We start from the raw sequence: 26,880 nt of genomic DNA on the forward strand, positions 1-26,880 counted from the left end.
AAAGTGTGGTTAGGATTGCAGCCTAAAGCATATATACACAGTAGCCTGTTAAATGTACAGATCTATAACTTTTCCCCAAATGCAGTCTAATACCATGGTAGCATCAAGTTTAATATATTAAAAATATAATATACATTGAATGGGGTTCCACCTGAAATTGGCTCACAGCCCACCTAGTGGGTCCTGGCCCACCGTTTAAGCAACAATGGATTAGGCTGTTTTAATATGGTTTAATATGGTTTCATTTTAACTCTTGGAAATGAAATTCAGCTGAGTCTAGAAAACTCAGGATCTTGTTTGAACATTTTACCTTCAGAATTTATTGCCAAGGGCTGGAAATGAGAGTCCAAAACAACAAGGGAGCAGGTCGCATCAAAACCAAGACCTCGAATCTTCCCAATATCTATTCCTTGGATAACTTTCTGTGAAAACAAAAATAAAAGGGCATATTAAAAAAAAACACACACACAGAGAGCAGGGATAGAGCAATCACCCCAAACCTACAAATTAGTAATCTGGAAAGCAAACAAAAAAGACACTATTTTTTCACAAGACTCTGTTTGGTTAAGCACTTTAATTGTACATGAGCACAGAAAAACTTTCACATAATATATAACTACTTCTGCTAAAAGGCAGTACCATTGGTTTGCTTATCCCAATATCTTGGGTATTTTTTTCAGTCTCTGGTGGGGGGAGGACTCAAGGTCTCTCAAATTCCTTGTGTTACTGGGGCTTTATATCTTTCAGACTTCATATGGCACTAATAATTTAGGGCCCAATCCTATCCAACTTTCCAATGCCAGTGCAGCCACAATACAGCCCTGAGGAAAGGGAACAAAAATTCCCTTAGCTAGAGGAGGCCCGAATGAAAGCTCCCCTTCTAAAGGACTCAGCGCATGCCCTGTTGGCATGGCTGCACCAGGCCTGGAAAATTGGATAGGATTTGGCCTTTAGGGCACAGTCCTATATCCACTTTCCTGTGAATAATGGGATTTACTTCTGAGTAGAAATGCACAGGACTGCACTGTTAGCAACTGCAGGAATAGGGCTTTGGATAAGAGAATCCAGTGTAGAGATTTGGGAAACCCAGAGCCAAACAGGTGATTTGATTAATATCCCCAACTTCTTTCCATGGCCTGTATCAGTCAAAAAGCAAATGACCTCAAAATGACAGTAATAAACCACATTGCCAGTTTCCTTGCCATTCTTTAAACCAGCCATTTTCAACCTTTTTCAGCTCAGGGCACACTGACAAAGCACTAAAGTTGTCAAGGCACACTACTACTTTTTAATTACATTATTATGTTACAATTAATTTAATTAATAAAACTAAGGGCACAATCCTAACCAGGTCTACTCAGAAGTAAGTCCTATTTTGTTCAATGGAGCTTACTTTCAGGAAAGTGTGGTTAGGATGCCAGCCTTAGATCATTACATGACAATGAAAGAAATTCCCCAGAAGCTTGGAGAGGGAGGTGTACGTGGTTTCTGGAAAGGTTTTGAAGCAGGTCTGTTCAAACTGTTATCAACTGATGTGCTCTGAAATGCCAGGAAGTGGCAAAGAGAGATGAGACTGAGCATACTGGAGGGACAGTGAGGAGATGTGGCTGAAACAAGTGCAGGATTCACTGGGGTGGGGGGGGGGAGAGAGAGAAAGGGAATGGGAGGCAACTTCTGAACTTTGGAAGGTGGTGAAGAGGGAGGGAGGGAGGGGAGGGGTTAACTGCAATTATGATGGGGGATGTGTATACAGGAGGGGAGGAGGTGGGGTGGGGGGGAAGAAAAGCATCACTTGCCTGCTCATTTATTCAAGAAAGAATGCAACCAAGCCTCTGTATGTCTACTCAGAAGTAAGCCCCATTATAGTCAATGGTATCTATACCTATCCACACTCCTATCCTATCCTATACCTATCCACACTCCTAGGTATTTATCCACACTCCATAAATACCTATCCACACTCCTAGGTAAGTGTGGATAGGATTGTGGCCCAGTGCCCTTCCTGCCAAAGCCTTGCCAGGGGAGGCAATGCAGGCATGGTCACTTTGGGGCATTGCAGGCAAGGAAAAGGGTCTCTCCAGGATCCTTGCCAGCCAGCTGCTTCTGGCTCCTACCTGCTTCCACCTTCAGGCTCACTCTCACTCTCACTCCCTCCTTCCTCTCGCTGCTCGCCCTCACTCCCTCCACATTCTGCCTGCTGCGAGCTCTTCCAGGCTTCCCTAGCTGCCTGGCTGGCTACCCAATCAGTGCGGGGGGCAGGCACCAGCAACAGCAGGAGCGTTCAAGCCCCTGCGCAGCTGCCCTTTTCTCTCTTGCTGCCACGCGAGGCTCCAAGCCACCACTTCTCCCCCATGCACAGCTGCTGCCGCTGCCGCCGCCTGACTCCTTGGACCAGTGTGCCGCGTCACAGAGGTTGAAAACCACTGCTTTAAGCATTTGGAACTACCTCATTTCTGATATTAAAACACACACACACACACACACACACACACAATTTGTCAATAACAGGAAACACACTTGTTTCAGCACAGGTGGACAGAAAGGTCTTAAATTCATTGGTACAATAAAAACAGTAAAGTGGATATTGTCCACTTTATATTGTCCTTTCAGACAAAGGGTTATTGTCTGAAAATCAGGATGACATTCAAATATAAATAGGGAAAAAAGTATTTCAAGTCTGGCTGAAAAACATACGGAGGGCCCATATCCACAGATCCTGTATGCACAGATTCAGTTATCCATGGATCAAGTTGTGCTCCCCCGCGCAAGCCCCCCATGCGCCTGGAGGCAAGGGGAGCTCTGCCCCCCTTGCCTCTGGAGGGAGTCTATGCTCAGCAAAGGCTGGGATTGTCTGTCCCTGGCCTCTGCTGGGCTGAGCTTCAGAGCTCAAAACAAGTGGCTTCCAGTTTCACAGCGAAACCAGAACTGATGTTTTTAATGCTAAGGCATTAAGAGGCGTGGGGAAGCAAGCGAAGCTCCCGTCTCCTCTGGAGCGGGTGGCATACCACCCTGGACTGTAAGAACAGGCATTCGCCCATATCCCTGGTTTCACCTATCTGCAGGGGTTCTAGAACGGAACCCCAAGCAAATAACCCCCTCCTGTAAACTCTCTATCCAAAGAGGACTTTATTGGCACATACACACTTTAGGTACCTAATTTCCACATGTCCTTGTTTGGGCCATTTCAATGAGCCAAAGGCAATGTCAAGCACATGTTCCCTAATAGCCTACAGCAGCTCCAATGACATCTTGGGATTGTTATAAAACAGATGCCTAGCCTTTCCCTCCTCTGCCCCCTTCTCTGTTTTGCTTAGCATTCAGCCTTAAGAAGATTTCTAGAGAACTCAAAAACTTATACACAATTTGTAACATTTTAGTCATAGTGAAGGTATTGCCCTACTGTAGCTTTTTTTTTTTTTCCTAGTAGGCCAACACAGCTACCCACAATTTTTATATCAGATTCAGGCTAGTTCTCCAGCAAGAGGAATAGAAACGGGGTCAATAATTGTCTAATGTAATCTGATACTTGAAATACTCCCTAAAAGCTTTAAGTACAAAAAGTGTCAGTATAAGTAATTCAGCTGAACCCAAATGCTGACTCAGGTTACAGACTTTGCTGCTTAGCACATCTCTGTAAAGCCTATATTAAAGAACAAGGAGGGAAGTGATCCACATGTTTTTCTACACAAAGCTAACCTGTTTGTGACAGAGTCCAACAAGTTTCACAATCCTGTTTTAGGACAAAGTGGGGTTTAAAAATAGGTATTGTCAATGATCTAAAGTTCTGATTTGACAATCAAGTCCCTGGCTCAAATCCCACAACAGCCATAAACATAGAAGACAGCTAGTATAGTTGCAACCTTAGCTCCTCAACTGCAATATTGTGATAATCGTACATATTTATTTTACAGACTTATAAAGACTATTTAGATAATATATATGACGAGCTTGGAGCATAAATAGCAAGTTTTATTAAAATGTACAACTGAAGGAAATATTTCATTTCCTTCCAAGTAATTCTCCAATATCTATATGGAAAATATATTCAGCGTAATATCTGGGCACCAAAAGTTCCCACATTGGATCTCAATAGAACTTCAGCAGGCTTACTACAGCCGAAACCTATGCATGTCTACTCAGAAGTAAGTCTCGTGATAGGTGGTGGGGCTTATTCCCAGGTAAGTGTAGATAGGATTGCTGCCACAATCTCCTCAAGATTGCACCCAATGCCTTTTTATAATAGGAAAAATGATCAGAGAAGCAACTTGCCTACTTTTTCTTCTCTCTGAAGCTGCTAACAAAAAGAAGCTCTAACCAAGACTTTGGTTAGAACTCTGTCACTTGCTACAGTTCTTAGGAAAGGTTCTCACTGACTTAGCAAGCAGCACTGCAAGACAAGGTACTTGTGCTACTCAGCAATAAGTAGAAATATTTTTTGCAGTGGAACATCTAGTACCTTCTTTCAGCAAGAACTGATCCTTCGGCTATTAAAAGTCACCAGGTTTACTAGCAATGGACATTACAGTAGGGAAGGGCCATAGCTCAGTTGTACAGCTCAATATTTGCCTGCAGAAGGTTCCTGGTTCAATTCCTGGCATTTTCAAACAGGATTGGGAAAGAGTAACCCTTTCCCCCAGCACCATTATCAGGATAGCAATGCAGGTAGTTTCATCAACAGAGATAGACATTCTTGCTACTACCTTTGAGTAGCTTCAAGGACTTCAGAGTTATTTGAAAAGGATACAGGTGAAAGATTCATATGATCTGAACAGAAACCAGAGTATGAAGAGAAACCAGAGTATCCAGAGTATAAACATCTATAGTTTTGCATACACTGGATAAAAAGAGACTTCAGTAAACAGTTACAAAGAAGCAATGGTCTCGGCAACAAATGTGCAATGAGAAAAAGTGCATTCTCTTTCATGATCAATATAGCAACTGTGCTGTGCCTACCCTGTATCTTTCACCATCTCCTTTAGGACACTCACAGCACAGCAAGGCTCATTAATGTTTGAAAAGGCTGATCAATAACAAGAGAACAGTGAACTGTCCAACAACGAATTACCAGGCAGCTCATGCATATTTAAAGAGTCAGTCTCAGAACACCAAGCGGTCCGAGGACAGGTCTTGCCACAGAGGAATAGCCCCCCCCCTGCCCCAAGTCTCACAGCCAGTTGAGGTCATAACATCTACACAGAGACAAAGATGCAAAGAACCCTTCTTGATCAACCAATGAGATGCAGAACTATTTAGCACCTTATTTTACACTCAGTACACTATATGGATCATTTCAGCTGCCTAGTGTAGAAAACCAAGACACATGTGGTAGCTATCGTAGCATGTGTGTGTTTGTATGTATGTGTATATTTCTTGCATTTTTAAAGTTTTTATTGATGGCAGTATCCCAAGTCATCAACTATCATTGGGAACAGAATATGCCACAAGTCAAATCTGCTGAGAGAACCTTCTAGTCCTGCCCCTCCCCCCCGTTTCTTTTCCACCAGTTCAGGGGTTTGTTCGTTTTCTGTTGACTTTGCTTGCGCAAATTTCCTCTGTCTGATTTGTGGAAGGACACAACATGTTTCATCTCGCAAATACTTCCAGTACATAAGAACACAAGAACAGCCCCACTGGATCAGGCCATAGGCCCATCTAGTCCAGCTTCCTGTATCTCACAGCAGCCCACCAAATGCCCCAGGGAGCACACCAGATAACAAGAGACCTGCATCCTGGTGTCCTCCCTTACACTGGTGTTCTGACATAGCCCATTTCTAAAATCAGGAGGTTGCACATACACATCATGGCTTGTAACCCATAATGGATTTTCCTCCAGAAATTTGTCCAATTCCCTTTTAAAGGCATCCATGCCAGATGCCGTCACCACATCCTGCGGCAAGGAGTTCCACAGACTGACCACACGCTGAGTAAAGAAATATTTTTTTTTGTCTGTCCTAACCCTCCCAACACTCAATTTTAGTGGATGTCCCCTGGTTCTGGTGTTATGTGAGTAAAAACACTAATATTTGCTGTATAAGGAATCCCATACAAATTCCAAACAACACAGTCCTGGAACGTGCTGGAATCCCTAGCATGTATTCACTGCTGAAACAGAGACGCCTGCGTTGGTTCGGTCATGTCGTGAGAATGGATGATGGCCGGATCCCAAAGGATCTCCTCTATGGAGAACTCGTGCAAGGAAAGCGCCCTACAGGTAGACCACAGCTGCGATACAAGGACATCTGCAAGAGGGATCTGAAGGCCTTAGGGATGGACCTCAACAAGTGGGAAACCCTGGCCTCTGAGCGGCCCGCTTGGAGGCAGGCTGTGCAGCATGGCCTTTCCCAGTTTGAAGAGACACTTTGCCAACAGTCTGAGGCTAAGAGGCAAAGAAGGAAGGCCCATAGCCAGGGAGACAGACCAGGGACAGACTGCACTTGCTCCCGGTGTGGAAGGGATTGTCACTCCCGGATTGGCCTTTTCAGCCACACTAGACGCTGTGCCAGAACCACCTTTCAGAGCGCGATACCATAGTCTTTCGAGACTGAAGGTTGCCAATACAAGGAATCCCATACACAGCTGGGTCAGTTCATTCTCTTTAGGAAGTAAAACACAACTGATTATTTCCCCCCTTCTGGTTTCTACTAGAAGCAAAATATTTCTACCCAAAAGGTGTAATTTTCTCCCACCAGAAAAACTACACACATCTCTCTACAATCCTGAACGCTAAAACCTTAACTCTCAAATGACTCTTACTAGAGCTCCTTGACACTAACAAAATCTGGCAAACCCATCACAGGTGAACCCATCACAAGGGAAGACTTGGAATAGGAAAGCCCAAAGAAGAGATATTTTACTGATCTTCTCTGAAATTAGAGGTGGGTGGAGATTGGCTAGCAAATGTCGCTAGTTATTTCAGCCCCTCTAAATTCATACATGTCTTCATGTTTGATATCAGTGAGAAAGGTTCAAGCTGACAAAGGCTGGAGGAAAGCACAATGGAATCTCATTAGACAAACTATCTCACCCCATGGAGCAGACAATTCATAGTGGATCCTTATGTCTGTACCTTTGTGACTATACAACAAGCAGCCCAGATGTCATCAGAGGATTGCTCATAGTGGTCTGGTTGTGGTGCCCAAATTTGAATTGGCTGTTCTGCGTAAGCCACTACCGTCCCAAGCTGGTCTACCAAAGCCGCACGGACGCTTGCTGTGCCAACATCAATTCCAACATAGTAATTTACTGGTTCCAGGTTCTCGCTTTGCATTTTGAGCAGACCTGAGAACAAAAGGGAAACAAAAGTTAAGTTTTTCTTTTAAAAAAAAAATGCTTTATTTAGATAAAACCTCACTATTTCAGATCACTTTTCAGCTCTGCCACTGATTTGTAGCAACAAAACAAAATGGCGGCTTTGTTGCTAAGTTTTGTTGATGACAGTTTTGCTATGTCATATGCAAAACAGTGTTACTGCCGTTTATAGTTTGCACAGCACTTATCTTACGAAGACCTTCATTATTCATTTACTATTCTAAGGGTGCAATCCTATCCTGCGCTGGAACAGGCAAGCCAGGAAACTTGCGCTGTATCTAGCACAGGATAGTGGCCAGAAGCAGCTCAGGCAGAGGTGAGGGGAAGCATTTCCCCTTGATGTGGATCTTTCTGCACATGGAAGGGCCCCCCTGCCCTTGCTTCTGACCCCAAATCAGGGCAATGCAGAAGCAGCTGAGAATGATGACAATGTCATCACATTACCCACCCCCCAACTTCTGGAACACCAAGACTCCACAAAATAAGCTCCACACTAGGTGCCGGCCAGCCCAGCAGTGGTGCTGAGAGTACCAGAGAGTCAAACAACTCAGTTAAATTTGGAAACCTGGAGTAAGGTGTCATCAGTATGGCCTGCTTCTTGTTTTTTGTCTTCATTCATGTTTCTGTCTACATCACTGGTTCCCAACTTATGGTCCGTGGAGCCCAGATGGTCTGCAAGTCCTTGAGAAATGGTCCGCAAGGTCTTTGGGGGGGGGGGTTTGATCATGTGGGGTCCTGACCTGAGGAGAACCCTCGTATTTGCAAGGTGAGGCCCTGGAGGTTCCATATCCCAGAGCAGCGACCCAGTCACCAGGGCCTCAGCAGAAAGTGTGGGGGAAAGGGGGTTGTGTCACCCGGGCCCTTCTCCCCCAGCTGCTAGGGCTTTTTGGCTCCTAGCCAGTCTCAGTTCATGGGCTGGGTTCTGCTCCCTCCAGCTGCCTGGCCCAGACTGCCTTCATCCTTGGCCAAGCTGGGCTTTATGCTCATGACCAGCCCCTCCAGGCCCCGCCCCTTACTCCATGGGAGGGTTAAAAGGCTGACTGGCCTCTTCCAGCCCTGCCCCTCCCTGCTTGTGATAGCTAAAAGTCTGGAGCTCCTCCTCCCTCTCTAAGCTAGTATTCTTCCTGCTGCTGGCCTTGGAGCCTGTCTCCTCCTTGCCTTGAGCCCCCCTCACTCTGCAAGCCTGGTCCCTCCAGGTTTTCCCCAGGTAAGTCAGGGGGACCCTGACAGATCACTTCCAGTGTCCTGCGAGTGAGCATTCCCCCACAGACCAATAGAGAGGGTGGAGAACAGACTGCCTGAAGCCAGCAATGAAGTATCAGCTGCAGCTATGAGTGGTCCATTCTTTGTCCTCTCTGGTAATCCATGGGGGAGTGATTGCTTGGGAGCCCCACAGACCACAAGAGAGGGTGGAGAAGAGCCTGCCCACAGCTGCACCTGGCAATGAAAGCAGCAGCGACTAACCTTCTCTAAAAATAATACATCTAATAAAACTCCAATAAATCTTCTCTAATTATTACAAATTTAAATGTATTTTTTGTGTGCAAGGGTTGGGGTTGCATGTGGTCCATCTATGTGTTCCATCAACCACATTCCAATTTTTGCCTCAGTGGTCCATGGGCTCCTAAAGGTTGGAAACCACTAGTCTACATTCATGGTGCTGATTTTGGCCTTTCAAGCCCCAATTGTTTCAAGTTCAGAATTACAAGAATAAGCAAGAAAATGTGATCACCACATGAGTCTCTTTTAAAATGAATTTTAAAAATCAACACTGCATGTGAACTATCCCAACATAGTGCCCTTTCTAGTGTCTGTTGATGTTTATTCTGCACCTTTTTCATATTGTGATCCCTCTGGGGACAGTGCATCATTTATGTCTTTATTGAGCTATGTAAACCACTTTGTGAACTTTTTTATTGAAAAAGCATATAAATATTATTATTATTATTATTCAGCAACTTCAGTGTACATGTAAAAGAACCCACAATCATCAAGAACCATATGTGATGATCTAATCCATAATTTAAAGTTGTTTTGTTGTAACTGCTACATATGTTACACATTGTCTTGGTTGCTAACAGTTAATAAACACTAACACCAATTAAATAAATACAAACAATGGGAAGAAATGCATTACTCGGAGTTTGAAAGAACTGAAAGAAACCCTTGGCCGCCAGTTGCAGATTCAACCACATTACATTGCGACACAGTCACATGACATATGAACATATTGTTCAAATTCAGTGAGTCTACTTTCAGAACAAACATGTCCACCTTTCATAATATAATTACAGGTTCCACCCTCGTTATCTGCGAGTTCGTTATCTGCAGATTTGAATACCCATGGGTTCCGAACCTGTGGGGTGGGCAATCTGTAGTCTTCCGAACTAGAAAGTCCAGAGACCCCATCTGCACGCTGCCTCCTCAACCCTCAGAAGGCCTTGTAAGGCCATCGGAGGGCCAAAAAGGATGACTTTGTTTTCAGTCAAAAACCAGAAGTTGTCCTTTTCTGCACTCTGAATGCGACAGAAGGCCTTTTGAGGGTCTACATGCCTCCCTACAGCTTCAAACAGCCCCCCCCCCCCTCAGAACGGTCTCCAGACCCAACCAGAGCACAGCTTTAAAGCACAGATCTTCAGGTTTGGAGGCTTGCTCCCTCCCATTCAGCTGATTTCAACATCTGCGGATTTCAGTATCTGCAGGGGTTCCAGGAATGGAACCTCCATAGATAAAAAGGGCAGCCCTGTACACGGGCAAGGATACTGCTGGAGTGCCACAATATGATCTTGGATGAGGTCATGGCACTCGCTCTTTCTATAAGAGGGGCTGAACACCACAGCTCATACGTATTTATCTCCACCAAAGCTACATCCTTTCCCGATTCTGTTCCTCCATGCCTGAGAATAGAACAAATCATGATGCCAGAGTAGAGTAGTTGATAATCTCTCTCCCCTCCTGTCACACACAGAGTAATTTACTGTGGCATTTTGCCTGTGTGCAATCCAACAATGCTGCAGTGTCACACCTACTTCATTTTTCCTCTCAGAAGCTGACTTGTAATTGACGAATATGACTCAATCTGCAGATGCCTCCCACAATTCTTGACCCAAGGTTTGTCTGAGTAATGGAACCTGAGAAAGCTTGTTTAAAAAATATTACATATTCATTTATCATCACTTCTAACAAAGGCTTTCTGAGCCACCAGTGTTGTTCAAAGGCCAAAGTTCCTGTAACTCAATCTAGTTTTCTTGCAAAAACATTTTTTGATGCTAGGAACATTGGAGAGTTCACCTATATGACATCTGGATCCACAAAAAAGCACAGAATTCTCCAGTGTTTCCTTTGGAGGGGTCCACGCAGTGACTAGATTAAATGCCTTAAAAAAAAAAAAAAAGCTCAGATCACAGCAGAATTCTGCTAGAGAATGTGATCAACATGTTTTATTGGATAACTTTAATTTGGAAGAAGAGGGGGTCAGAAAAAGAAGACAAAGGAGGAAAGAAAAGCTGGGGGCTTGAATCTATGTGGCAACAGCACCCATTGTACTAAAGGTGTGGTGGAAAGGGGCACACATAGGAAGCACTGGAAAGACGGGCACAACATCTAGAAGGCATAGACAGCCCTCTCGCCACTTACTTTTCCCCTTCCCTTTTTTGTGGGTTGATCTGGAGGTATTAGAAGAGTTGCTAGGTCTCTGCAACCACTACCAAGGTGGAGAAGTGAGACAAAGGTTGCAATCTTATCCTGCACTGGAACAGGCAAGCCAAGAGGCTTGTGCTGTATCCAGTGTGGAATAGGAGCCCAAAGTGGCTCAGCCAGAGGTAAGAGGAAACTTTTCCCCTTATCTCTGGGTAAGGCACCTGGGCCCCTATGAGTCTCCTCGCGGAGAGTCTCCAAGCGGAGAGGCTTGAAGCTGCTCTGAAATCCCCAGGAACTGGGGTTGGGATCTGGCATAACTGCCAGGTCCCAGCCCCGCCTCCCATTCCCCACCCGCCTGCCCCAAGGCCGTTCACCGCCCTCTATTCCTCCCCCTGCCCCAGATCACCTTGCTCCCGCCTTCTCTCCGCCCACCCCAGAGCCTTGCGTCGGCCCAGCCGGGCTGACGCAAGGCTCAGTGACTCTGTTGGCGCGGCTTGCATCAGCTTCTGCAGGCCGACACGCTTCTGTGACCAAAGCCTTGCTCTTAAGGAAGTGCTAGGGACTCTCAAAGTACTAACTCTTAAGGGGGTTCCCAAAATCCAGGGGAATTCCCTATGGCACAAACAACAACATGAACAGTAGTGAGAACTGAGCAATTGGGAAGCACGGCTAACCTGCTACCTTGTATACTGAGACCAGGCATGTAATCAAAGTCATAAAAAGGTGTTTATTTTAAAAAGGACTGAATAAACCAGGTAAAATAAAGGGAATGGGAAAGGAATATAGAGGATCAAAAAGCTAGATTCATATCAAAGATAAAACAGGACCCACCAAGCCAGGCAGTTGGCAAAACATTGCACAGAGATTAAAAGACAACCAGAGAAAAATCTAACAAAATCTCTGTACCCAAATTGCTGGATACTTTTTCCTATCCTTGCCTACTCACACTGTCCAAGAGAAGGGCAAGGGGTCCAGTTCATGTAAGGGGGCAAGCTCTTCATTAATGCACAGAGATGGAACATCAGTGATGAAACAGAAAGCATCCTTGTGCATGAACTTTAAACAAACAAATTAACACTAGGGTTGCTGATGTCATACTGACTGGATACTGACTGCCATACTGACTGGACTTACAGCCCCTAAGCATTCCATCCCACCCCTTTACCTATTCAGATGAGGTACACTGTCCAATCAGTGGACACAATGATAAGCATAAGAGGTAGTCAGTATCCTTTGTTTTGAGTTGTATCTGGCTAAGTAGTCATAAAATCCACATAAGCATTACTGGGATGCCATGTGGTCCTTCCGTACCAGCAGTGAATTAAAAAAGGACAAGGGCTAGTGCAGAAGGATGTCTCGACTCTTTGTAGGATGCCCTCACAAAAGTGGCCAAATTTAGTGGAAAAAAATTAAATCAGAGATTTTTACCAATAAGGAGTAGAGCTTACGAAGTCAAAGGAACCTTAGAACACACCTTACCGTATCTCCTTCTATATGTATAGCTCAGTAAACATGAAAAACAGCAGCAATTCAGGATCAAATTAAATGTGGTGGGGGCGTTCAATGATTAGATCTTCCAAGGCTTTTTCTGCCTCAAAAACTAGTCCATAATTTGGACTGGGGCTTCAGCAACTGAGGGGAAAATTTATGAGTACGAAATTGCCCAAAATTGCCTCAGTGACAAAGAACAGCTGGGGGGATAGTGGGGTTGCAATAATTTAAGTAAGGGAATTGGCAGGGGGCCAAACATATGGTGTAAAAACACACACCCCTTTCCCCATGTTGCAATCCCAATTTGAAATCCTCCCATTACCTCCTCTCCCCTCAAAAAACAGCAATGTTGACCATTCATGGAATATCCATGTCACATATAATTTGGACCGCAAACAAACCTTTTCATCTGGTAGCTAAATAAATGTTAATCTTAACCAAACCAGACTGATTTACGGTACCCCCTCTTTTAATCTTCTCCAATCAACAAGCTACTAGGTCTCCAAATTAGGAAAACTTCATAAGGCTTTTCACAGACACAACTGGCTGGAGAATAAGAACCTGAGATCATTTAATGTTGCAACACAGGGGACAAAAATGGATATCCTCAGAACATGCATACACACAACGTAACACAAACAGATTTTTCTTGTACTACTGCAGTGATTGTGCTCCATGGATTACACGAGGGGCAATTAGCAAAAATTCCTCTTGATCATTTAGGAGGGTTCTAAAGAACAGAGGGAACAAGAACTTCTTCCTTTATGAATCCCAGCAAGGAAAGAATGGTTTTCCAAAGGAAGTGTTAGTTATCAAAGGTTCACAGTGCATGTTAGATATTTACATAGTCCCTCCAACAATCATCTGTCCAAATGCAAACTGTACGCACAGAAAACTTCACCATCAAAAAAAGTGTGCCAGTTTTCCACACTGAGACAATGATGAAAGAAGAAATACAACTTGCAATTGTTCTCATTGAAAATGTATTTCAATTAAAGCAAAGACAAAAATCAAAGAACATGAGCATTGTTTCCACTAAACAAAAGCAACCGCATGGAGAATGGAGACATGCAAACAACATAAACTATCAAATCTATATTACTGACTTAAGCATGGAAATGCCCCAGGATAAAGAGGACCTAGTTTTCTCCAGAGACAGGAATTTGGCTCTTCTTTTTGGAAAGAAGTAAGGCAGGCTCAAAATGTAATGAATCAATTTCAAACTTCCTACCCTGTAGGCAGTGGTAATCAAACCTACCTGGGTCAGGACCCCTCTCCAGCCTCTTCTTCCCGGCTCAGCAGGGCGGCTCTATCTTGGATCTCACAAAATCTCATGAGATCCAAGATGGCAGCACCTAAATCTCATGCAATTTCACAAGATCCAAGATATCAGTGCCCAGGGGAACATGTAGGAGGAGCCCCTGTGAGTGGGCTGCAATGCCCTAAGGCGTCACAATGCACACTTTGGAAACCCCTGCTGTAGGGAACCCTTTCAAAATCACTTTGTTTGCTAGGATACCCATGCACATGCATTGTGAAATCCCTGTATGAAGCAAAGGGCCATGGGAAAAGGAGTGTGCGAGAGTACCAGTCTGGCTTACTGTTATCTGTTATCTGTTATGAACAGAAAAGACATCCTACAATGAACCCAATATACCCCTGCACATGGCAGGCAAAGACAGTTCATTGCAGGCAATTGGCCCAAAATACAGCTTGTCATTACCAACCTTCCAAGAAACAGAGTTTGAAAACCACTGTATTACAGTGCTCTAGACTGCTCCACCACCCCTTCTCCCCTGCTGTTCCCAAGCCTCTTGAAGAAAGAGCACTGGAATGCAACACAGAAGCCGTTAGAACATTTGACTATAAACGATGAAGCGTCACACGTGGCTTGTCTCACCTCAACAAGTCCCTTTGTGAAAGCTGCAACACCCAGGGATCCTACAGCCACACCATTTCAGCAAACCATGCAAATACACATTCCATGGCACAGTGTTGCGTACTGAATCAACAGGTCTTCCTGGACTACTGACCTTTGGAACTTCACAGGTTACTTACAGTGGGGAAACACCTTCGGAACAGAGTAAGTTTTCTAGGGGTGACAAGAGGCGAAAAAGCTGAGATGGTATCACATTAGGGTCACGGTCTTTGAAAAACACCTACGGTCTTTGAAAAGAGTTAAATGTGCACTTTGACTTTCCAAACCCTGCTAACAAGTCACTGATTCCTGCATGGCTCAGTATCCAGTCACCAATGTGAAAGCAAGACAGACAAATGATTGACAAAACTTGCACAATTCAGGCGTGAGCTGTGCTCGGTTATAGCTCCCAGTTTATCCCAATATACACAGCTTGGTTTAAAAACAAAAGTAAGGAGTTATAAGACACTCATCTGAAGGGGCATAATTACTAGGGAGCAAAGAACTATTTCCCTACTTGGCCAAGGAGAGTGTAACATCCTACCAAGCCCTCACCGATTCCCACTAAAAAGAATAACCAAGACTATATACAGAGCAGATCCCTTTTCTCTCTCCTTCCAGTGAAAAGCAACAGAATCAGCACAAATAAATGTTAAACACGTAGTGCAAACAAAGCCTTATTTACGAGCACGACAAACACCATGGAAGGACCAGTTGTTCTTGTTAAGGACAAGTCGTAATTTTCTTTCTAATAACATGCGTTCTCTGGGGATGTTGATTAAAAAGCAGACAAACTACACTCCACTTACACTGACAATTACATACAACTCTACACAACAAACTAAATCTGATAGCTAAATTTCGGTCACAGACAGCTATATACAGTATTGGAGGGAGACTGGACAAGTGAGCAGGGAGAATTATTAACAGTTCTTAGGGGAAGGGTGTATTGCCTCCTTGCCTTAAATGACCGTGGTCCACCGTCTCCTGAAGAAGCCCTCCCCTGATTCCACCATATTGGAGAACTACCAGCCAGACTTTAACCACAAAATGCTTGAATGGCAACCCAGCTCCAGGAATTCCAGGATGAAATGGATTGTATTAATCCTTTTCAGTCCAGTTTCTGGCAGGGTTCCAGAACTGTCACTGCCTCGGTCTGTCTCTTTGATGACCCATGCCAGGAAGGAGATAAAGGGAGTGCACTGCTTTTGGTTCTGCTGGAACTCTCAGAGGCACTTGATACCATTGGCCACAGTATCCTTCTGGATCCCTTGGCTGGGATGGGACTTGAATGTACTGTTTTGCAGGGGCTTTGGTCCTTTCTGGAGAGAAGATTCCAGAGGTTGGTGCTTGAGGACTCCTGCTCAATCCCCTGCCCATTAGTCTTTGCAGCCTTGCGAGATTCCATTCTATCCCTCATGTTCTTTAACACCAATGCAAAACCACTGGGGGAGGTCATCAGAGGATATGGGATTAGGTGTCATCAATATGTAGCTCACAGCTTGAGAATAGGTCTGGACCCAGCCTTGCCCCAAGATGCCAAGGTGTCAGATGTGACCTAGGGTGCTTTCATCCAGTTTAGGCTCATGCACCAGCTGTGTCCTTTCCTGGATCAAGCAGACCTAACCATGGTTGTCCATGTACTTGTTACATCCTGACTAGAATACTATACCACGCTCTACATGAAACTGCCCTTGAAGACAATTTGGAAACTTCAGCGTATGCAGAATGCTGCTGCACAATTGCTGACAGCACCAAATGAGTGGAGTGCATCCCATATGTGTTGCTCTGCCTGCACGGGGTTGTCAGATGCAATGCAAGGTGCTGGCCTGGGACCAGAGTATTTGAAGGACCATCTCCTCCCACCTGAAACTACCCAATCCCTGAGATCTTCAAGGAGGGCCCTTTTGCGTATTCCACCTCCAAGAGAAGAACACCTGGCAAGGACACATGAAAGAGTTTTCTCCGTGGTGGAACTCAGGTGATGGAATTTCCTCCCACAGGAGATGAAATAGATACACTAAGCGCAATCCTGGGATCATGCTGGGTGTGGGTTAAGTTTCTTAGGCCAGCCCAGGAGTGTCACAAATGTGCTGTAAGGCACATCTGTGCCTCCTTTCAAGTTGGGGAGGCCAGCACAAGGACACGTGCTGGCTTCCTGCACCAGGACACGTGCTGGCTTCCTGCACCAGAGCAAGCCACAGCAGAGGTGAGTTCACACCAGCGGCAGGCCACAGGCATAGGGGTTTGGGGAGGGCGTTACAGGGGCATTCCGGGGTAGGAGGTTGTGGGCAGCAGGTGCTGCATCCTGCGAGGGAGAGGCAGATCAGGAGGCTTGGGAGAGGTATTTTTCCTCACCTCCCTGTAAGCCCTTAGCTGGCGCACAACCAACGAAAGGAAAGGGATGTGCTGGCTGCTACTGAAGGGGATACCATCTGGTACAAGTCACCCATTCCCACCCTGACGTGCATCCTGCCCTTCCTCCATTCTACCCCACCTTCACCACTAACCTACAGTTTCAGCAGCTGCTCTGTTGTTCACTGCTGCACATGGGACTGATCCAACCTCACTGCTCTTAGGCCACTAGAGTGCCGCTTCACACAGTGCCAGCAGGCCATTTGCAACAGTGGCGGACCTCTCCAGCCCCGTGCTCCAGGGCAAAGACCCATGATGGTGCCCCCGTGGGATGCCACTGCCCCCGAACACAAATCCGCCCCCCCTTACCTGGAGCACATGGAGCCTTATATAAGTCCAGAACATGTCGGGGAAGCCTCCTGAAGCTTCCTCGATGCTTTAAACTGTGCTTCCGGCAAATCGGAAGCAGTTTCCAACCGCATTGGGGGCCTCAGAGAGGCTTCCGTGTGTTCCTAGAGGCACGTGATGCTCCGTGCCTGGGCACTTAACCCTTTCATTCAATGGCAGGTCCACCACTGATCTGCAATGGCTGTAAAGCACGTTTCACCATTGGAATGCTACTTCCAACAGCGGCTTGCACATATACAATTGGGCCATTACACATGTAGGGTACTTCTCTTCCAATGAACCATGTTCTTTCTGGTACTGTCCCCTACACATCAGTAAAATTCAACTGAGAGCATTATCCTAAGCATGTTTGCCAAGATGTAAGCCCCAGTGTGTTCAATGGATTTAGTGTCTCATAAGTGAGTTTAGGATTGCAGCCTGATGCTTGTGTATTGATTAAATGACTATGATACAGATGGAGCTCAGCTGTACAAAGCATGAAGGTTCTACAGCTTCTTGATCTCTTGGGGTAACTGAAAGCTGCTTACACTTTATGATGTGATTTAAGGCACAAGTCAATATCACTTTTCACAAGTTAGATGCATGTTAAGCCGACACTAAATTCACTCCCAAGATAAACATTCAGAGCAGCCTGGAAGTCTGTCAGTTGAACAAAGCTTATCAGGAATAAAATCAATGTACGTAAACATTCAAAAGCAACATTAAGGCACAATTACCCAAATGCATGTTGATGTGAATTGTGATGTCCAAAATAACCATAATTTATTTATTCAGAAATTTATATACTGCCCTCGTGCTAAAGCCTCAAGGCAGCAAATAACACAGACCAACGCACATTTTGCTGTCTTAAAACTTAGATCTATTCCTGGATATATCTGGAGTGTTGACGCCAAACATGGCATCAGTTTTGCCTGTTGTGTCTCATTTCAGAGATATGGCATAGCCTCCTTAGTGAATGGTTCAAGCAGTTTCCTCATGAGGAACCCTACGCCATGGCTTCCTCATGAGGAAACTGCTTGAGCCATTCACTAACAAGGCAATGGTGTATCCCAATTACCCTTGAAAGGAACTAAGAACATTTTATAAAAGGGTACAGCCAAGAAACAGGTAATGCCTTTGAAAACCTGCTTTTTGATCCCCAATTTATGCTTGCCTCTATTCTTCTTGAATTGCTTCCTGTTCCTTAACAGTAGCTTGGCATCTCATCTATATGTTTCTGAAGATTAGCATTACTGTTCTTATGGGCTATGTCAAGAGGTTGGTTAGCTCATGCACTGGCTAAAGGCCCATGACCGACTGAGGGCACACCTGGTTGACCCTTTTATGAGGACAATGGTGAAGCAATGGTCTTAGCAAAGCATGTTGTTACCACCACCAAGACTAAACCAGACAGACCAGGCCACCTTGGAATTCCTCCTTCCCAGATCCATTAACAGCAGCCTCAGATTCCCAGAGGATCCCAAAAACTAATGCAGTAGCATCAGATGAGCAGTCAAGGGGATGACGCAATTAACTCTCTACAGGTTAGTCAGGCCGGGCAGGTTAAAGAGCAAGATAAGGAGAAGTTTACTATAACAGGTTACTAAATAGCTGGTATATATTTGCTTAGACAAACAGATATAGGCAAAAAAAGGTATTTCCCCACCCCATCAGGTTGTTCCTCTCAGACCCTCTGCACAAGAGGGCCCGAGAGGAACAACAGTTATTGGACAAGAAGCAGGGGAAGCACGAAAACCCCTGGGTCTTGTGTAGCCTCCTTCTCCTTTATTCAACTCCAACAACCAACCAGGTTGCTCTAGTGACCTGCTGGAGACAGAGGAACCCTGGGAACAAGGGCTTGCTTGCTGACTAATTCGCTTACCCAGCTGGCAGAAACTGAGATGGCAGGTAAGCAGACAATGGTGAGTGGTTTGGGACAATCTGTTAATGAGGGGGTTGCCTGAGTGCACACGTTCTTTCCATGTGTGCAAGGGGCCCTCTCCCATGCCCTGCCCAAGGGCCCAGCTTAACCAGGTCCTGCCTCAGGTATTCTGATATTCCTCTAAGAAGCTCAGGGCAGTGTCCGTAAGATATCCAATGCACAGGAGGATGTTCTCCTCCAAAAGCTCCTGTGAGAGACATTAGATTGAGAGATGGTACCAGTCTAAGCTCACAAGGGAGCTTCATAGCTGTGCAAGAATTTGAACCTAAGCAACCTGGCCTAAGACTATCCATTCTACATCATTCACCCCAGCCTAGGAGATCCTTTGAAAGGAAAGGCATAAAGTGACTTGCTTTTGAACTCCTGACTGGCTAAACCATCATCTCACTCAAGCAGTCACAAGGTGTTACCATGACAGATGTCAGCAAAAATCAGGCTCTATCCTATGAACCATAACGTTGTTAAAGCTGATAATTCTGGATTAATGAAATCAATAAATAATCTAAGACTGACATTTGGGCTTCTTTCTATAGCTGTCCTCTCAAGCATGCATTTACTAATTCAGGCACTCAATAAATAATGCACAAGCTTCTCAGCCAGTTAATCAGTTTGTCAGGCTGCGGGAACAGAGCTAGAAATGTAACGAGGCTTGTTTGCACCGACAGTTATCATAAAATAACCCCTGAAGCTACTTACACTTCTAATTGGTTGATTCAAGGGGTGAATGAGAAGCTGAAGTAACGTCATAGTAACCAGTCATACCTGGAAAGATCAGGAATGCTTGACTTCGACCTAAAAGGTACAATAGGTTGATAGGTTGACAGTTTCATAAAGAACCATGGTAACTTGTGCAAATGACACAGGACCCAATCCTCTTCAACTTTTCAGCACCGATGCAGCTGCAATGCAGCCCTGAGGTAAGCAAACAAAAATTCCCTTATCTTGAAAAGGCATCAGTGACTGTTCTCCCACCACAGGATGCTGTGCACACCCCACTGGCACAGTTGCGTCAGAGCTGGAAAGCTGGATAGGATTGGGGGCTCAATCACAGCAAGGGTGACCCTCTGAAATACGGTGGAATCTCTTGGCCACTATGAAAAGGTCTACAGCTGTATTTTATTTATCATTTTTCCTATCAAATCTTCAACAGAATTTCTCAGAGCTGCCTGCACCATAAAATAATACAAAGACATTGGAGTCAAGCAAGCATGGGCCTGCAACTGAAGCGGCCCTTTCCCCTATAGCCACTCACCTTACCACAGAGAGTCAGAGCACTTGGAGAAAGGCCTCTGTGATTACAAGCATAGTGATCAGACAAGTTGATATGGGAGATCCTTGTTGTAAATGGAAGTTCAACTTGTGAGGAAAGAGAGGTGCTAGAAAGACCCTTCTTCTTCTTTCCAACTCTTCAACCTACATAAATTATTTAAGGTTGCAATCCTGTATACACAACACTGAATAGAGCGGGACTTACTTCCAAGTATGCCTGCAGGGGACTGCACTGTACATCCCTGTTGCAACTTCCCTTTATTTATGCATCTCATGGCCCAAACCACTGCAACTCCCCATTCAACAGTGCAAACATGGCATCCAGTGTACCCTGCAGGGCATTTTGGGCATGTTGATGCCTCCTTGGGGTAAGGGAACATTTGTTCACTTGCCCCAGGGAAGGCCCATGCCAGCCTCACAGGTCTACTCGGATCTATAACAGCTATATCGCTGGCTGAAGTCTGTGTTGACCTATGAAGGCAGATCCTCCTTCCCAGGCCTGAGCCATCCTCCTCCTCACCTCCGTTGCCTCCCTATTCTGCCCATCCTCATTCCATTCTGTCCCTCCCTACCCTCCTCCCACCTTCTGCACAGCCTTTTCCTCAGACAGAGGATGTCCAATGTCTGCTGCCACAGACCCAGCTGCTTGAGGTGGGAGCCAGATCATGCACACTGGCAGTGTCACATTTGCAACAGCCACAAAGCATGTTTCACTGCCAGAACACATGTTCCTGCAGTATAACTTGTCATTAGGATCAGGCTGCCCAAAAATGAAGATGTATCAACTATTGATATATTATAGATCAGTGGTTCTCACCCTTTCCAGCCTGGGACCCACTTCTGAGAATGACAGCCTGTCTGGGACCCACTGGAAGTGATGTCATCAACCTGGAAGTGATGTCATGGGCGGAAGTGACATCATCAAACTGTAAATAACCAGAGAAAATGTTCCAGCTCAGAAGCTGGCAATTTGGCAGTAGTGGGAAGGGAAAGGAAGAGGGAAAGAAGTGGAAGAAATACAAAGGTTCAGCCATGGTGAAAGACCATGGCAGAGCTGTAGTTCTCTGAAGATTGAACCAGAGATACAAGCCTAAAATGGGGCCCCCAGGGTATGTTTGCCCTTTTTCAAAATGGTGCCACCCAGGTCTGTTTGCCCTTTTTCAAAATGATGCCACTCAGGTCTGCCCTTTTTCAAGATTGCGGCCACCAGCTTATCGCGACCCACCAGAAATTGAATCGCAACCCACTTGGTGACCCACAATTTGAGAACCTCTGTTGTAGATCATTATGCGATCCTGGCTGTCATTGTTCTAAGGAGTTTCCATCAGTCTCCAATTCCAGCAACTTCAGGATACTACTCCATGGGTGGTGGGCTCTGTCCGCGTTTTCATGGACGCTGTTGGCATTACTAGTAAAGGCTGTGCCGACATTCCCGGGTAAGGCTGCAGTGGCGCAATATTGCCTGGACAGGCTTAGGATAAGGCTAACATTACACCAGTCTGAGAGCTGTCAATGTCCAAATAAGATTGGACCATCACAGAGGTAGTTTGCCCAACTTTTCTCCATGTGTAGCGTTTTTTGGCTAAACCACCTCAGACCTTGTCCAGAGAAAAAGGATATAAATTTGTTAAATAAATGGGAGAGGATGTAAAAGCAATAGAAGTTTACCCAGGCAGTAGCATTTTCCATCACTTTTGCCTTGAAGAGGGACAAGCCCTGCCTCCTTTTTCATTACTACCCAGTTGCAAATGGAAATGAGAGAGAAGATAAAACTTGAATAAATAATGTCAATGGATTCACTTAATGATATTTCAGTCACACCAGGGATTCATTTTGGGCACTTCTGCTCAGTTGTATTAGCAAGTCATCCCACAAATCATTTACTCTTTCTACAGAATTCTACAAAGTGACAAAACACTGACATTTGCACAACGGCTGCAATCCAATGTGTTTCCCAGCAAACCCCTACTATTGAACCAACACCTTAACCAAGCGTCTATAATTGTTTGTGGCAGATGCTGGGAAACCTAAGTTGACAGTAAATTCAACAATTAAATCCATTTTTAAAGGCATGCTGTAAGCTAGGCATTTGCAGATATTTCCAGTTCAGTAATGACAATATTTCAGTAACCACTTTCCAAATGTAATGCTCAGTAAGCATTCATAGTTATACAGTAATTATGTTAAAGGACAGCCCTAAGTAATTTGTCATTGTAGAATTAAACATTTATTTAGATTGTTGATAAATCTGCAATTCTAACACATGCTTCTGAAAGTTCTTGTCACATCTACTTAAGAATAATCAGGGGCTCTCACATCAGGCCAATTTATGATTTTGAAAAATAATGTATGAACCAGGCTGCCAAATGTATGGTACGTATGATTTCTCAGTAATATCTACCCCTTTACAATGCACCACCTGCCTAAGTATGAACCAGCCCCCCTTGCACTGCAATGTCTTGCAGAAGCATTGGGGTCACATCCGTGCCACATTTATTTAATAGCATAGTTTGCAACACTGCTGTGGTTCAATGGACAAGACAGCCAGAAAATGTTTGAGTAAGGTCCTTCGATGTTACACTCAAAGCCATCACTGCGAACACATTCAAAGAATCAGAGCCCAGTCCTATAACTGACTGGTTATAGCAGTCAATAGGTGTCCGCATCTGGCATCAATGCTGTAAAGTAGCCAGTGCCAGTCATAAAATAGTGCGCTATTCAGCATGTTGCCAGGACCAGTGGGAAGGACTGTGCCTTCCTATCAGTGTCATAATTTCTCCTGTCACTTGCCAGGGCAGGTAAGTCACGAGGAGAAGCAGGAGGGGATGTACGTACTGGATCTGTGGTGGGATTGGCAACAGCGAGCACTGTCTAATCCTAACCTCCTTCCTGGACCCTAACATGTGCACAGGTCCACTATGACTGTGCCAGCTATTCACCTAGTGCAGGTCCAAGTACAGCCCAAGTATCGTTAGCCAGAGGAGACATCTGCAACTCCACCCCACCATAGGGTGCCATTTTGCAGTAGCCATTTTGGCACTGCTGCATTGGCGGAGAAAGGGGAAATGGATATGATTGGGCTGTCACTGGCCTAATTTGTTCCTCTTCTAGCCTGCTTATATTTACGACAGAAATTTGCGAACAGCAGCATATCAGTGCCTAATCAAAGAAAGAATCTCCTCTCTTCCAGTTGACAAAAGTTTGTCTCCCTCACCTCCTAGGAGGAATTACATACCATGGGCAATCAAGCAACTGGCTATTTCCAAGTCTATCAAAGACTTCTCTTCAGCTTTAGCATCAGCCTGCGAAGCATACAGAGCACTTAAAAAAAATATTATAAAATACCAAAGCATCTTTTGGAAACTTAACCAGGAAGAAGTCTCACTGAACAACCTCAAACTTACTTTAAAGTAAAACACATCCTGTTGCCTCTTCCTGCCTTCACACAGAAAGCACTCTCAGAAACCAAGACTGGGACTTGTAGTTCCTGAGTGAGCATGTCACGTGAGGAGGCAATATTCTCAGTAGGTCTTAAACTATAGGTCCTAGAGAGTTTCCTGCATGAGCTATCTTCTAGGAGGGTGTGAATCAGTAACTTGCTATTCTGAACGTTCCTTGCTTTGTTCCAACACTGTTTCTGATTTGGCTCCAGCAAATTTACAACATCTTAATATCCCATATAGTTACATGGAAATAAACTTGCGTAAGCATCCTCCCATATGATCTATAATTTGAAATCTTGTTTCCCCCCCCCCCCCATCGTAACAATCTTAAGGCCCAGGCTGGTCCTCCCTAGATCTCTGGGTGCAGAAGACATGTCTCCTTCCTCCCATCCCCCCAAAACTTGGCTCTGTGTGTAAATAAAGATAATCTCCAGATCAGATGCTCAGTCATTCTAGGATGACAACTTTGTGACTCACTTCAGCCTCTGATTCAGTTACCTCTTTAAGAAAGGAGGGGGGGGGAGAGTATAAGAAGTTGAAAGTGCCTGCAATACTATCCTTGGCTAGATCTGAGGCTTTTGACTCACTCTTCTCTCATCCCTGGGCAAACAATCATGTACTGAATACAGTGGTGTTATTTGTAGGATGTGGTAGCATTCCTTGATCACCTCTCCATTTTGCAAGGAGAGAGTGAAGGGATCTCTGCTTTTTCTTACTACTGTTGCACTGGCATACTTTGGGGAATGCATGCACACTGGTTGAAGGGAGGGGGAATGCAGCCTAGCAAGAACCAAATCATTGTCACTAAGACGTGCAGCCCTAATCCAGAGTAAGAAAACCCTGAATTTCTTTCCCCCCCCCCCTTGCCTTTATACACACAGAGGGAGAGCCAATCAATGCTCAGTAGGGGTGGGGAGCGAGATAGGGAAAGCATGCCAGGCCTTGCTAGAAGAAAGGAGGATTTCCTGAAACAGGAGTCTTTCTGGTACACAGCTCAGGATTATTATTTGGGTTGGAAAGCAGAGGCCACTTACTTGCCCAAAAGTGAAATATGACCTGAGCTAGCAATGGAGAGGCAGGCAGCTTGCAGCAGCAGCAGCAGCAGCAGCAGCACACTTTGCAGACATCACAGTTTCCCTGACAAGGCAAGTTCCGGCCTCCTTAGCAGCAGCAGCAGGAAAAAAAAGCCTCACTCATTTTCCTCTCTTGGCAGTAGCCTGGTTGTAATGCTTTTCCTGATTGGTCCATTGACCCTGAGCCACAACTGGCTGGACTTCTCCCCTTCTCGCTCACACTGAAATGTGCTGAGCGTAAGCAGGAGTGCCTGGTAAACATGCGCCACCGCTCATGTTGTCCGTTGCTCCCTCCCATTCCTCCCCACCAATTCTTACCGCATTGTAGTCAGTGCACATGGTTGGAAAAACCATCTGCTAAATACTAGGAATGCTTGCCAAGCTGCCTTTGAAAGAGGAGAGATTGCAGTTTAAAACTACCTGGCCAAACTCTCATTCATTGGAGATCTGATTTCTCTTGCTAGATTCTTTCTCTCTCTCACTCAAGATATCAACAAACAATCCAGTGATGGTTTTTAAAGCAATTAAAGTGTTGCGGCATGAAATTGTTCCTGATTTCACCCAAATTAACATCCCACTAACCCAATCATTTTCAACCACTGTGCCCTGGCAAAGTGGTGTGAGCAAAGGACAGTGAAATTTTTATTATTGTTTTTATTTTTATTAACACCCTGCTAAGGGCCCAATCCTATCCAGTTTTCCAGTGCCGGTGCTGCTGTGCCTATAGGGTATGCACTGCTTCCAGTGTTGGGGAGGCAGTCTTGGAGGCCTCCTCAAGGTATGGGAATCTTAAGGTTTGGGAACATTACCTTGGGGCTGCATTGCGGCTGCCCCAGTGCGGAAAGTTGGATAGGATTGGGCCCTAAATCTCCCAATAGGCATTCTAAGCAGCTTACAGCAATACAAATATAAAAATACAAAACAATACAAATATAGAATATAAGCAATAAAATTACCTAAAAATCAATATACAACTTTAAAATCTCATTAAAAGCCAGCGGCAGACAGTTAAAATAAAATTAGTGCTAGTAATATTTCTTCATTACCACATCCCCCCCCCCCAGAAGTGCCTCATGAAGAAATTAGAGTGTTAATCCACATGTAGATCATCACATGTGACCATGGTACCTATTTTTTCATTGCCATGTACAGCTCTTCCTAGGAAGAGTACATGCCAGGGTGAGAGTCAGGATGGTATTGTGATGCGGGAGTTGAACTCAGACCTGGAAAATCCAGGTTCAAATCTCCATTCAGTCATGAAGCTTTCTGGGTGAGCGCCAGCCACGATCAGCCTAACCTACTTCACAAGGTCATTGTGACGACAAAAAGCGGGAAGGAACCCTGTATATCACCCTGAGCTCCTTGGAGGAAGGGCAGTATAAAAATATGAAAAAAATAAATACATGCACAGGGTGACCAGATGTCCTCTTTTTTCCAGGACATGTCCTCTTTATTAGCCTCATGTCCTGAAAAAAACTTAAATGTCCTCCTTTTCCCTGTGAGCGGTCCCCTGCAGGCAGCACACAGCTTTCTTGTAATTAATAAATTATATGTAATAAATTATATCTACTATAGTTTTAAATTTAACAATAACTAATATAGTGTTTAAATTAAGCACATGAAATCAATATGCGAGTGTTTTTAGCTTTTATTTGTCATGTTCTATATTTTTCTTGGATGTCCTATATTTTGGGATGCCTTGTCCTCCTTTACTGTTATGACATCTGTACATGTAGCAAAACACACATGTGTTCAGTTCCCACGTCATGAGCTACATGCAGGTTGCACCCTCTTTCTGATCCATAGCCAACATCATGGGCAAACAAGTGTTTGACTTTCATGAAAACTGTTAGTAAGAGAAACATTCTGAATGTAAAATATCACATTTTATAACCAGCAAATGCAAATTTTGTGAGCAGAATAAATTTGGACACAATTCTTGATTTACACGTTTTATACTTTAGGATTTTTTGGCAGAATTCAGAATATTTTTAATATTTTTGGCAGAGAGGAAGAGTTGAAATTTGTGGAAAAAATAGAACTGGGCAATTAATA

General features: G+C 44.7%; 1 protein-coding gene across 5 annotated transcripts in view; it reads right to left on the reverse strand.

Annotated features, from left to right (window-relative positions):
- The window catches only part of FGGY (FGGY carbohydrate kinase domain containing), a 199,388-nt gene extending 174,482 nt beyond the window's left edge, over positions 1-24,906 (reverse strand). For 3 of the 5 annotated variants that reach the window (XM_066625347.1, XM_066625343.1, XM_066625346.1), the window contains exons 1-5: positions 24,787-24,906; positions 21,127-21,235; positions 19,737-19,832; positions 7,067-7,278; positions 311-422 (exon numbers count right to left, since the gene is read on the reverse strand). In XM_066625347.1, the coding sequence (XP_066481444.1) occupies positions 311-422; positions 7,067-7,267 (313 nt within the window). In that variant the 5' untranslated portion in view covers positions 7,268-7,278; positions 19,737-19,832; positions 21,127-21,235; positions 24,787-24,906. The remainder of the gene's footprint in view (positions 1-310; positions 423-7,066; positions 7,279-19,736; positions 19,833-21,126; positions 21,236-24,786) is intronic. The other 2 variants (XM_066625345.1, XM_066625344.1) reach the window with 2 other exon arrangements.
- Positions 24,907-26,880: the final 1,974 nt, after the last annotated feature.

This window comes from Tiliqua scincoides, chromosome 4 (assembly GCF_035046505.1).
Source record: "Tiliqua scincoides isolate rTilSci1 chromosome 4, rTilSci1.hap2, whole genome shotgun sequence".
Lineage (NCBI taxonomy): Eukaryota > Metazoa > Chordata > Lepidosauria > Squamata > Scincidae > Tiliqua > Tiliqua scincoides.